Source organism: Sciurus carolinensis, chromosome X, assembly GCF_902686445.1.
Source record: "Sciurus carolinensis chromosome X, mSciCar1.2, whole genome shotgun sequence".
Taxonomy (NCBI): Eukaryota; Metazoa; Chordata; class Mammalia; order Rodentia; family Sciuridae; genus Sciurus; species Sciurus carolinensis.
In genome coordinates this window covers 53,556,099-53,569,271 of record NC_062232.1, presented here as the reverse complement: position 1 = coordinate 53,569,271, position 13,173 = coordinate 53,556,099, and the positions used below count along the sequence as shown (strand labels likewise).

The window sequence follows — 13,173 nt, the reverse complement described above, 5'->3', positions numbered from 1 at the left end:
TGAATAAAGGATAGTTCATAATAATGTATTAATATTGGATCTTTAAATGTAACAGATACATCATAGCAAAGATGGGGGAAACTGAGTATGAGGCACATGGGAAATCTGTACTATCCTTATGGTTATTCATTAAATCTGAAATTATTCTCAACAGAAAAGTCTATGAAAACATAAACTTTGCTTATGGAAGGAGACCAGTAACATATAGACACATACATGGATTTATTAAAAATTATATAATATTGTATCATATATTATATATTGATTAGCACTTTCACTTTTTAAGCTTTTAAGGTAGGGATATAATTGATCATCATCATTTTATTATTATTCTTTTTCTCCTCCTCCTCCTATTTTGCAGTGCTGGGGATGGAACCCAGGGTCTCTCACATGCTAGGCAAGTCCTCTACCACTGAGCTATACCCCCAGTTCTCTCCTTTTTTCTTATAAATAAAACATTTAAGTGATGAGTTTTTCTCTCAGTACTGATTTGGCAGCAAGTTATGCATTTTTTTAAAAATTTGTTTATTTTGGAATAATTTTGTATTTACAAAAAAACTACAAAGATGACACACAAATTTCCAGTAATACTTCATCCTCAGTTTTCCCTAATAGTAACATCTATTTTTTTTAGGTACTAGGAATCAAACCCAGGGATGCTCTGCCACTGAGCTATATTCCCAGCCCTGTTTATTTTTATTTTGGAGCAGCGTCTTGCTAAATTGCTGAGGCTGACCTTGTACTTGCCATTCTCCTGCCTTAGCCTGTCAAGTTGCTGGGATTACATGTGTGCACCACCATGCCCAGCATATTAACATCTTATAGAACCATGGCACATTTGTCAAAACTGAGATATTGATATTGCTACATTACTATTGATTAAACCCCAGACTTCATGGGAGACTAGCCATATGTATTTGTAATTCATCTGTAAAGAAGACTTGTCCTTTAGCCACCATTTATTCATTTATTTAATAATTTATATCAATATAGATTCACATTACAACATTATTTTATTATTAAAACATATAGGAAGTAATTTAATATATTATTAAATTTGATATTATAAATTAATATGATTATTATAATATAGTATATGCTATAATATAATACATGATAATTATAATAATATATTCTATATTATGAATAATATAACTACAATATAATTATTATATTCTATAGTTATATAATATGATTAAATAATAAAATAATGTTATTAAATAACTCTTGTCATAATATTAATACATCATTTATAATACTGTGATAATGTTTGTAATAAACAATAAACTCAATATGGCATAATTATTTATATTCTAATACATAATATAATATACTTTGGATTATAATATAATAATTCATTATTTATCATATTGCTCGAATTATTCCAGCCTTGGTGTTGCAAGTTTTTCAGATTGCTCTTGTGTCCATTTGACATATCCTTAATTTTGCTTTTTGAGTACTTCTTAGCTGATATTTCTAGGTGTTCCAGGATCATTTTGAATTTCCATACATTTTTATATGCATAGTTACATTTTATTCATTTCTCCCATCATATTCCATATCCTCTAAATTTCTTTTATGAGCCAGTTGTCTGGAGAATATTTTTAATTCCCATTCAGCTATGGACTCTAATTCTATATTTACTATTTATTTCTAAGTTTACTATAGTGTGTCCTGTGACTATAGTATGTAGAGATTCTATCTTTTTTATTTACCAAGTGTTTTATTTCCAACTACATAAATAATAATTGTGAATGGTTCATATACATTTGTAAAAATGTAGGACTGGTGTTGTGGTTCAGTGATCGAACACTTGCCTAGCACATGTGAAGTCCTGGGTTCAATCCTCAGCACCACATAAAAATAAATAAATAAGGGTATTGTGACCATCTACAACTCAAAAATATTTTTAAAAAAGAAAATACAATTTCTTGTTCTGCCCACTATGTTTTTAATCATTTGACAACCTAATTTATAGTGTTTATTGTATTATTCATCGCCATACTTTTTTGTTTGCAGTGCTGGAGGTGGAACACAGGGCCTTGCACAAGCTTGGGAAGTGCTCTACCTCTTGAGCTACACCCCAGTCTCCATACATTTTTGCCTTCAGACAGGGTCTTGCTATGTTACCCAGGTTGGTCTACAACTGCTGGCCTTGAGTGATCCCTTCTCAACCTCCAGAGTAGCTGTGATTGTCAGCACTTACCACCTAGCACCTGCTTACACTTTTTAATTTTTTAAAGTCTTTTCAAATTCTGCTTTCTTTTTTAAAAAATTTGTTCTTTTTAGATATTCATGACAGTGGAGTGTATTTTGACACATTATATATACATGGAGTATAACTTATTCTAATTAGGATCCCATTCTTGTGGGAACTTTTCTATGTTCATATATTTTTTATTTTTTTGGTACAAGGGATTGAACCAATGGGCACTTAATCACTGAGACACATCCCCAGCCCATTGTGTTTTTTGTTTCTTTGTTGTTGTTGTTGTTGTTTTTGAGACAAGGTCTCTCTAAGTTGCTGAAACTTTGAACTTGCAGTCCTCCTTGCTTTAACCTCCCAAGCTGGGATTACAGGCATGCACCTTGGTTCCTGGCCCACGCTTTTTTAAAATCAGAATTTTGTCTACTAGATTTGTTATATTCCAAGAGCAAAATGTTGAGGACTTCGTTTATGTTATACAGCAGATACTTGATATGTGAGAAATACATCCCAAGACATAAATCCTAAAATTGTATGAGTTCCATATTGCAAGGCTCTAACTGAAAATTTCAAGTTTCTCCTTCCTGTCCTTACTGAGATTAAACCATGCATCAAGAGTGACAAAATCAAGTTTAAATTTTTATATGGTTTAGTTCATTCACTGGCTAAGTTACTTGCTTTAGAAAAATTATAAATTGCCCACATCATGGGTCTTTTGGATTCATTCATTCAACAATTATTTCTTAAGCATCCACAATGAGTCAGGTACTGTGCTAGCGGGTGGGAATATAGAGACAAGCTACACATTCATAGTTCCTGTGTTCAAAGAGCTTCAGTGTATGAAGCTTGTTGCAGATTGCTGAGGCTGTATTAAATCTTCATTTTCTAAATATTTATGATAAGTTTAGATTTCTCCGAACTTCTACCAGTTTTTCTTTTATGTAGCTTTTTTTGCCATGTGATTTAGCTTATTAGACTTTAATTAATTAATCTAGCACACTTTTGACCCAAATGTCCTGACTTTATCTTAGTGCTTTTCTTCTATGAAATATCTTACGAAGCTCCTTCTTTCCTTTCTGATAATACATGGAAATAGATATAGTGGCTATCACATGTCAGGCCCTACTCTAGACATTGGAAATGCTACAACAAATATGGAGTAGTTTCTGTTCTCAGGAAGCTCTCAGACTAGTAGGAAAGACTTGCCTAGGAACAGATAATTATGCTGTAGTGTAATATGGCAAGTTCCATAGCAGACCCAATGAAAGGTTATAGAAGAATGAAGAAAGGATAATTCATTTTGTCTTCTGAAGGCTTCACTGAGAAGGTGATATTCAATACAGGTTTATAAAATGAATACACTTTACCACATAGAACATGAGAAGAAAAAATGAGATGTGAACATGTTCAGAAAACATAATGTTGTCCAATGTAGTACTTTAGATCATGATATTGGAGGTAAATCTGAAAAGATTAATAGGGGGATTATGAGGGAAAATGGCCTTCACGATGGCCCAGTGAACACGATGACCCATGAGTGTAGGGAGGTGTTGAACTCCCTGATTGATTGCCTGGTTTTAAAACCACAGCAAGTACAGTTCTCCCCTCTATGGGAACCCTCTGGACATCACTTAAGTTGTCTGTTCACTTTCTGCCTCCACCATTACCTAGTGGCCATTTGGTCCACTAGGGGTCACTCTCCTGGCCAACCATTGGAAATGTTCCTTCCCACTTACATTCATTCCATGATTAATCCTTTGCTGGTGTTCACATAGGAATTCACTGTGACATCCAGAGTATGGAGCAAACGTTAAAAGTATTAGGGTATCTCAAAAACATTCGCAGAGGTGTGGAAAGAAGGAGCAGGAGACAGATTGCATTGTCAGGGAGAGGGTATGGGTATGGAGGACTGAATTTTTGAGGATGAGAAACTGGCTGATGGTATTAAGAAAGCATAGGCTTTAACTGCCATCCATCTGTTCTTTTACTTTTATAGGCAGCCATGACCATGAAACACAGATAATCTTGTTCCTATGTGTGCTCTTGGAACTTTTCTGGAAAATGCTTCTCTCACTTACCTTTCCTAGAAGAAACAACCAAAATAGGTAGAAATGATTCAAATCCAATTTCCCTTTTAATTAGTTACCTCTGAGCATTCCCTATGAAGTTTTGATTTGGTCTATTCCTAAAAAGGCATATTCCAATCTGGATGGCTCCCAAACCAAATCAGCCACCTTCTCTATAGTACTAGCAACTTTCTTTGCCATACTGAGGAGTGTGAACTTTATCCTGTAGGTCAGCATTTCCAAGACTGTATCTATAGGAACACTAAATGTTCCATGAGGTGTTATTTGAAACAAGGGCTCCGTTTTCAGATACGCTTGTGAAATAATACATTCTCCCTTTTGGAAAATCACAATGTCCATTAGTACAATAAAGATCTTAAACTATGATCTGGGGCTGTAGCTCAGTGGTAGAGCACTTGCCTAGCCCATGTGAGGCACTGCATTTGATCCTCAACACTGTGTAAAAATAAATAAAATAAAGGTATTGGACCATTTACAACTAAAAAAAATTTTTAAAGACTGAAATACATCAATAAATACATCTAACTTTATCTAATCCATCAACCACCACACTTAATTTTACCATTTTTTTGTGCATTAGTAATTAATGTCTAAGGAAAGTTATTGGTACATAGAGCACAATTTAGGATATTCTGGTAGAGAAAATTTAGGAACAATAATGTATTTTAAGCAGCAATGTGACTAGTCAGATTTAAGTTTTAGCAAGATTACCCTGGAAGTAGTCTGCTGGATGGGTTGATTACAGTGAAGTTTATTAGAATGAATAGCAATAGTCTAGGAATTTTGGTGAGGGCCTTGACTAGGTGATGGCAGTAGAGAAGGAGAAAGGGCACTGGTTCGATTAGGATGTTGGGAGGAGAGAGATTATTTACCTGGTACTGGGGACACTGAGGGTCATGTGTTTGTTGGAGATTGCTAAATTGGCTATACTGGGCTATTGCTTATGAGGTAAATCTAGGTTAGAAATAGCTATTTTGGACCTGAGACAGTATAAAGTGAGAGAAGAGGTTGAAATCCCTCTAAAGCCCAATAGGTAAGGGTTAAGTGAAGGGGGAAAAAGGCTAATACTCTAAATGGTCTTTGAACTTTTTGTCATTTCATTTGTTTTAAAGCATTCTTTTTATTTAACCTTTATTTGTTTGTTTATTTTTATGTGGTGCTGAGAATCGAACCCAGTGCCTCACACGTGCTAGGCAAGCCCTCTACCACTGAGCCACAACCCCAGCCCCAGTCATTTCATTTTTGAAGCATTCCTCTTGTGATTGCCTTGTGAAGGAACAGACATCTATGTTTTTGTTTACTCTTTTACAATTTTAGAATGTAGCCTTTAAAAAAACTTTTTGATAGAATTTAGTAAGGACTAAATGTAGATATCGAGTGGACAGTTGCAAATACCTTGAGATTAGGAAGTCAGGGGATCATTATTAGGACAATGTGACTTATGTGCAATTGTCTATGCCAATTGAAAAAAATGATCCTGAGTGAGGTTCATTTTTATCTATCCAAAAGGCATGCTTGGTAGTGGTGTGGGCATAAAGTAAGACTTCATATTTTTTCAGTACTGAGGTTTGAACCCAGGGGTGCTTAACTACTGAGCCACATTCCCAGCCCTTTTTTAGTTTTCATTTTGAGACATAGTCTCACTAAATTGCTGAGACTGACTTTGAACTTGTGATCCTCCTGCCTCAGCCTCCTGAGCTGCTGGGATTAAAAGTATGTGCCACCATGCCCAGCAAGACTTCATATTTGAGGACAATAGACTCTCACACAAAAATTTGTACATGAATGTTTACAGCAGCACTATTTATAATAACTAAAGAGTAGAAACAGGGGCTGGGGTTGTAGCTCAGTAGTAGAGTGCTTGCTTAGCATATGTGAAGCACTAGGTTTGATCCTCAGTACCACATAAAATAAATAAATAAATAAAGGTATTGTGTCCATCTACAACTAAAAATTTTTTTTAAGAAAAGTAGAAACAGCGCAGATATCCATCAGCTAATGAGTGGATAAACAAAATGTGGTGTATATGATCATTGGAATATTACTCAGCCATAAAAAGGAATAAAAAGTACTGACATATACAGTGACATAGAGGAATCTTGAAAACAACCACAAAAGACACATAATATATTGTTCCATTTATATGAAATACTCAGAATTGGCAAATTCATAGAGACAGAAAGTAGATGAGTGGTCATCAGGGGCTAGGGGAGTGGGCAGTGACTGCTAATGTTTACTGGTTTTTTGAAAATGCTGAAAAAATTCCCAAACTAGATAGTGGTGGCAATTATACAACTCTGAATATACTAAATATTACTGACTTTTGCACTTTTAAGCAAATTAAGTATATGATATGAAAGTTATATCTCAATTTTAAAATTGTATTAAGATTTTAAAAAATGGCGTGAGGGCTACCGAGCCATCATTCGAGTTCTTCAGGATCTGGAGTGTCAGGCTCAGAGAGAAAAGCCAGGAGGATAAAGTGAGGCTCCTCAGGGACAACTCCTGAGAGGGCATCACTGTGGCCAGGAAGGAACTCCTAATGCCCTTCCCTAACACACAGCTTTCCTTATCCCACTTCCTTCCATTTCTTTTGTTAGCAGCGAGTCTCCTCTCCAAGGCAGATGCTCCTACATTCACTCAGGCACTCAGTCTCTTCAGTTACAAGAAAAGCAGCTTCTGGGCATCTGAGCAGCCATATCGGGTCTTATGCTGGTCAAACAGTTTGTGCAGTGCATCCATATAGAGTGCGTGGTATTTGTCCACCATCTCCTGGCTTGGATTTTCAATTTGAGGCAGTGGCAAAGGCTCACCGACTGCCAAGAGAAATGGGAAAGAGAAGTGTGAACATGCTAGAATCTTCTTTTCCTTTGGCCTTCTCTCCTTCCCTGTGCCCAGCCCTCTGGCAGTCCAAGTCAGCTCCCAACTTCTCCTTGGCTGCCACCCTCCTTTGATGGAGGCAGGGCAGGGAAGGCTGATGTAGATGTTGTGGAAGAGGTGTAGTGATCTTGGGGCTAAAAGCAGAACTCACCCACTGTGACAATAGGCCGGCTATATGGTAGGAGCCCAAGTGAGCCTTGGCGGAATCCTTGTCCATAGAAGACACAAAAATAGAAACCAAAGATACGACGGAAGAAGCTCTGGAATTTGTACATGTTGCTGTCCTGGTGAAATACCACCTGGTCATACACTTCAGTTTCTCCAAAAGTGAAGGTAGGGACCAGATGAGCCCTGTAGGAAAACACCAACTTATTTCCCAAACGGACTAGGGTGGGAACCTCCCTGAAAGAACATTTATTCATAGCCGGGCTCCCATCTTTTTTTGGGGGGGAGGGTACTGGAGCACCCAGGGGCACCTTACCACTAAGCTACATCCCCAGGACTTTGTTATTTTTGGAGACAGGGTCTCACTAAGTTGCTGAGGGTCTTACGAATTTGCCAAGGCTGGGAGATCCTTCTGCCTCAGCCTCCCAAGTTGCTAGGACTACAGGCATGTGCACTGCACTTGGCTGGGCTCCCATGTATTATGATAAAATTCCAGGGACCTAAAGCATTCCTGTTTGCACTAAACAATGCTCCCCTACTTAGTATCTTTTGTCCTGAAATGTTTGAGGCCAGTGAGAGTGTTTTCCTTGGGCCGGTATTAAGGACAAGATATAGTGATGCACAGAGAGAAGAGTTTGGTAGAGATCCCCAGAGACCCACATTGTGAAAATCTTCCAGGTGTCAAGGAGGAGAACACTTGACTCTTTCTGTTAGAAAGTATAGAAAAGATGAGGGCACTTTTGCATACATACACATATATGATGTGTTCCTCACTCAAGGGGGCTATGGATCATGGGATTAGAGCAGAAAAAAGTTGTTTCCCTTCCAGAGACCATGATACTCTACCCTGAACAGTGCCCTAGGTAGAGAATGAGGCTCCTTAAGTTTCTCAAATGAGAGAGAAGTAAAAAAAGAACAGACTCTTTGTTGTACACATCTTTGTGAGTTGCTAATGGCAATCTCTCAGCACCCTGACATATGTTACCTTACTGGTTCCTCACAGCAAAGACAGTAGAGGACACAGTGGGGGAATCCAGGGCCCAGTTTGAAAAGGAGAAGGTCACTCAGGCAGTCAGGGTATGACAGGACTTGTACTAGAACCCAGAACTCCCTGCTCCAAGCTCAGAGCTCTGTCACCTACATTCTACTCCAGTCTGATGGCAGGCCCTTGGGTAAGATCCTCAGATACGCTTCCCTCTTCTCTGAGTGTACAATGGGATAATCATGCCTATATCTAGGGAACTAGATGCTGAACTAATGGAGGCACCCTATACCTCCAGCATCAGATTCCTTCTCTGTATCTCTTAAGTCAGAGTGGTTCACATTTATCGAAAACTTATTATATGCCAGGCACATGGTAAGTGCTTTATGTGGGTGAATTCATTCAAAGCCCACAATCACCCTATGAAGCAGTGACAAGGATTAGTAGCCACATTATGAAGATGAAAACATCAAGCCTCAGAATGGTTAAGTAACCCATCCCAGGGTGCATTGTAAGTCATGGAGTCAGCATATGATTTATTAATTATAATTATTATTTGTCATGCTATGGATAGAACCCAGGGCCTTGTGCATTCTTGGCAAGCACTCTACCACTGAGCTACACACTATCCTATAGAGCAAGGATTTTAAATCAGGCCCCTGACTCCAGCTCCTACACACATACTCACTCTGCTGTAATGCCTTCTGCATTGCCCATTAACAGACAGATGAAGATTATATCTATCAGTCATGATAGAGATCATGTGGGCATCATCAATATACTAAGGCAGCCCTAGCCTCTGACATTGAACCCTAGTTTTATGGTGTGGCTTCCTAGAACTGGTCCAGCTAGTTCAGGAATGGATGAGAGAAACCTTTTTGAAATTCTACACCCATTTCTCTTATTTGTAAGTTCCTTGAGGGAAAGACTCTATGGGATTCATCTTGGCATCACCTACACAGTCATGCTACTCAGAGAGGGCAACCCACTCCTCTGAAAAGGACACCTACCCATGCTGGAGGGCCGTGCGCACAAACCCCTTGCGCTTCTGGAGGATGAGGGTGGTAGTGTTGGGCACACTTTGGAGGGCCTCTCCCACTCCTCCCACTACAATGCCCACAAGGTTGCCAGTGCCATGGCTCAGCAGGTAGTCGATGGCTGGCTGGCTCACAGAGCACACACCTGGAGAGAATCAAGCAGAGACAGGAGCAAACTGATCAGGAGAGAAGGCAGCTGTGGATAAACCAAACACATTCCACTTCGAGGCAATACATCCATTTTGCAGGAGGCACTGGATGAAAGCTACAGTAGGAAGATTTTTAGTGGGATAATCAGAAGCATTTTCTGAATCCCAACTTGAATTTTATTCTTGCCTTTTCCATTGATAACAGTGGCTATTGTCTATTGAGCACATACTCTGTGCCAGGCATTATATTGAATGCTTTACTTACAGTATCTCATTTAGTTACCATACCATGTCCAAGGTCAGATTATTACCATTAGCACCATTTTACAGATGAGGCTACTGAGATCAACAGAGATTAGCTAATTTGTCCAAGATCACATAGCAAGTGACAGAGCCAAGCTTCAAAGCCAAGCATATTAGTTCCAGAACATATGCTTTGGACTACTGTGCTATGAGGAAAGGGGACTTAAAAGGGCACATTTCCAAGCATAGAAATGGATCAGAGGGGCTGGAGTTGTAGAGCACTTGCCTAGCATGTGTGAGGCACTGGGTTTGATTCTCAGCATCACATAAAAATGAATAAATTAAAGATCTGTCAACAGCTAAAAAAAGTATTTAAAAAAAAAAGAAATGGATCAGAAGCTCCAATGAGTATGATCAGAAGCACCTTTGGCCATGAGATAGTCCCTAATAAGGGGAATCTTGAAGAACCAGGACAGTGTTGCCAAATGAGGAGTGATGCCCGGGAAGGTCTTCGAGAAACCTGTGGCCTCTGTGCAGAAGTTACAGAAGGCACCGAAGGTCAGGAGGCCATGGGGGTGAACCCCCATGAGGTAGTTGTGCTGGGGTGGCAGGTCTTTAGTCTTCAGGATCTGTAGTTATGGAGAGAAATGCGAAGAGGTTGGAATGAGTTCACATGGGAAAACCAAAGGATCTGGGTGCTTTCTGGGACAGTTTTCGAATAGATAGAGCATGCCTGGGTTTCAGAGGCCCAGGTGTTGGTCTCCTCTTTCCTGGGGTAGCAAGGCAGAATCTAGGCCAGCTGGAACTGCCAGGCCTCTTGCCTGTGGCTGCAATTACTCTCAGCCATCTATGTCAGTGTTCTTGATGCATGCTGTCATTTTCTTTGAGTGCTGTTACCTGATGAAGGCCAGGAAGCTGTGTTCTAAAACATCAGGGCAGAATTTGTGAATCCCTATCTGTTCAAATATATTCTTAAGAATTAGAAAATAAATAAAAATAAAAACCAGAGTAGTCACCTACTGCAAAGAATGCCCAGAGGATGAGAAGAACAGTAAATTTCTAGAACCTCTTCCTAGTATTGTTTTCCCACAACCCCTTTTATTATCGACCTCAGTGACTTTTATTGAATCTTGAAAACCCTGAATACATTTCACCATGTCTGGGAAACCTTTCCTTAATATTCTCCATCTGAACTACTTCTGTGCCTTGTAGCAAACTGTGATTATATATGCATCTGTCTTCCCCATTAGATGTGAGCTCTTTGATAGCAGAGAATTGCATCCTATCTATTCCTCTTTACCCCAAATATGTGGGTCAGAGGAGGATTTAGATCTATGTTAAACTGAACTGAACTCTTATTTGCCTTCCATCTGTGTCATCTGGCAGGTCATGCCAAAGGTGTCTAAAATATCCTAGCAGAATGCAGAGGTTATCTAACATGGACTGAGACTCCTCTAAGATGTTTATCTTCCTTATGGATAACCCTAGTTATTTGGTAGCAATGACAAATATGGGAATTTTGGAATCTGTGTGGGACACTGAATAAGAGACACTTACTGTAATGGGGAAATAGTCCCTGATATGAGTCCAGACACACCAGTTCCTTACCCAGGCTGAACGCCTTCCACCTGAAACAAAAGTTCCAGAAGGAAATGATATCAGTATGTGCCACTCCACACCTCTCACTCACACAGGCTTCCCAGGCAGCTTGGTCAGGCGATATCTCTGCTAGAGAGGCGGTAAGGAAGAGACCCTAGGATGGTCCTGGCTGGTGTAGCTGCTGTGACTCAGAACTTAGAGGAAAGGCCTGTGGCATGATATGCAGGACTCACCATGCAGGGATGCAGGTTAAGATGGAGCAGTTCTTCTAGGTCCAACAGTCTTACCTTGCTCTGGGGTCTTCCAGTCCAGGAACAACCAGACAAAGTAAAATGCTGGCAGTGGCCACAAGGATGTAAACAGCAGGTAAATGAACAATGGCTGCAAGATCCAAACTGATAAGGGAACATGTCAGTTCAAATTTGTACTGCCAGAAGAACTTGACCATGTCTAGTTCCTTTACAAACTCTCCATAATACTCATACTTCTGGTCCTAGCCCTCAGTACAGTCCAGACCCTGTGCATCCATCATCCATGGCTCCCTGTGCTTCAAAAATTTCTTCTACTATTTACCATATGAAAGTCCTATTTCTCTTCCTACTCCTTGTCCCTGTCCCCCTGCCTCTCTGCTCAGTCATCATCTCGTACTCCTGCTCTCTTCTTGTCATCAGCTTTATTTTTTTACTCCTACCCCCATTAGGAAAACATTTTTTTTCTTGTCTCCTATCTCCCTTCCTATCCATCATCCTTGAATCCTTGTTAAACCACTAAACCCACTCTCCTTTACATCTATACTATCCATCTCTCTCTATACCCACTCCACCTAACATCTTCATTTCTCTACTGTTTCTTACTCACCATTCTTGTCCTCTTACTCATTTATCATTCCTTCTATTGCCTTGGTCTCCTCCCCCATGCTACCACCCCTCTCACAGAGTAGATAATTCTGTGATTCACACATAGACTAACTTCTCTAACTCTATATTACTAAGGGTTCCTTTGTCACACTCCACATGATCATAAAGGAACACTCCCCAGGTCTCATTTTCCCTCTCTAGATAGGTATGGATAGGAAGTAACTGAAATTAGTTGGATAGCTCATGCCCATCATGACCCTGTGCCACCCACTTCCCTGTTCTTGCTAGGCCCTGGGGCTGTATCTCATACTTCTCCAGAGCACTCAATGAACTTGAGACTCCTTGGCTCTACTCTCTACTACCATCTCAGCTGATCAAAAGTTCGAAAATGGAACTTCCCATGAAATCACCCAAGATCTGGTCCTGGCCTCTGACTTTGTCTTCTTGCTAGGTCAGTACTCACAGATGGCAAGGTAGCTCAAGGGCCAGTGCAGAAGACTCAGACTCTGGAAGTGATTAGGCTGCTTAGAAAAAGGCATGATGCCCAGGAGCCTGAGGGAGACAAAGATCCCAGAGCAGTGTTCCAAGGTAAGGTGCTGTCAGTCTCTGGAAGCTCGCTCAATAGTGAATGTATATGATGATTATGAGGAGTTGGTGCCTGCCCTCTCCCCTCCTTGTCCTCCCTCCCCCCACCCACTGCAGAGGCAGGCTCTGGAGTGCTGAGGACTGCCCCATCAGGTCAGGCCCAGCCCATCTGCCCTTTGACTCTCTTTCCTGAGATTATTAGGACATCAGAATGGAGAAAGGGGAGAAATACTACCATCTTGTCGGAGTGATGCAAAGATCCAGAGAGGGGAAAGCCCCTTCACAGGGCACTCAGAGACCATAGGGGTTATGAGTTTAGGGAGATAACTGGTGGGAAGAAAGTTTTGGAGAGGTCATGGGGGTGAGGAGCACCGTGATTAGGT

The 13,173-nt window shown here is 40.1% G+C and overlaps 2 protein-coding genes across 3 annotated transcripts in view; one reads left to right on the top strand and one right to left on the bottom strand.

The window, feature by feature from the left end:
* Positions 1 to 13,173, top strand: part of Pdzd11 (PDZ domain containing 11) — a 117,058-nt gene that overhangs the window by 41,925 nt on the left and 61,960 nt on the right. The gene's annotated exons all lie outside the window — the stretch shown is intronic.
* Awat1 (acyl-CoA wax alcohol acyltransferase 1) lies at positions 6,426 to 12,801 on the bottom strand. The gene is made up of 7 exons (XM_047537092.1): positions 12,669 to 12,801; positions 11,636 to 11,743; positions 11,307 to 11,377; positions 10,174 to 10,378; positions 9,331 to 9,502; positions 7,325 to 7,524; positions 6,426 to 7,109 (listed from the first exon to the last, which is right to left on the bottom strand). The coding sequence occupies exons 1-7, from the start codon at positions 12,742 to 12,744 to the stop codon at positions 6,955 to 6,957; spliced, it is 987 nt and encodes a 328-aa protein (XP_047393048.1). The 5' UTR covers positions 12,745 to 12,801; the 3' UTR covers positions 6,426 to 6,954.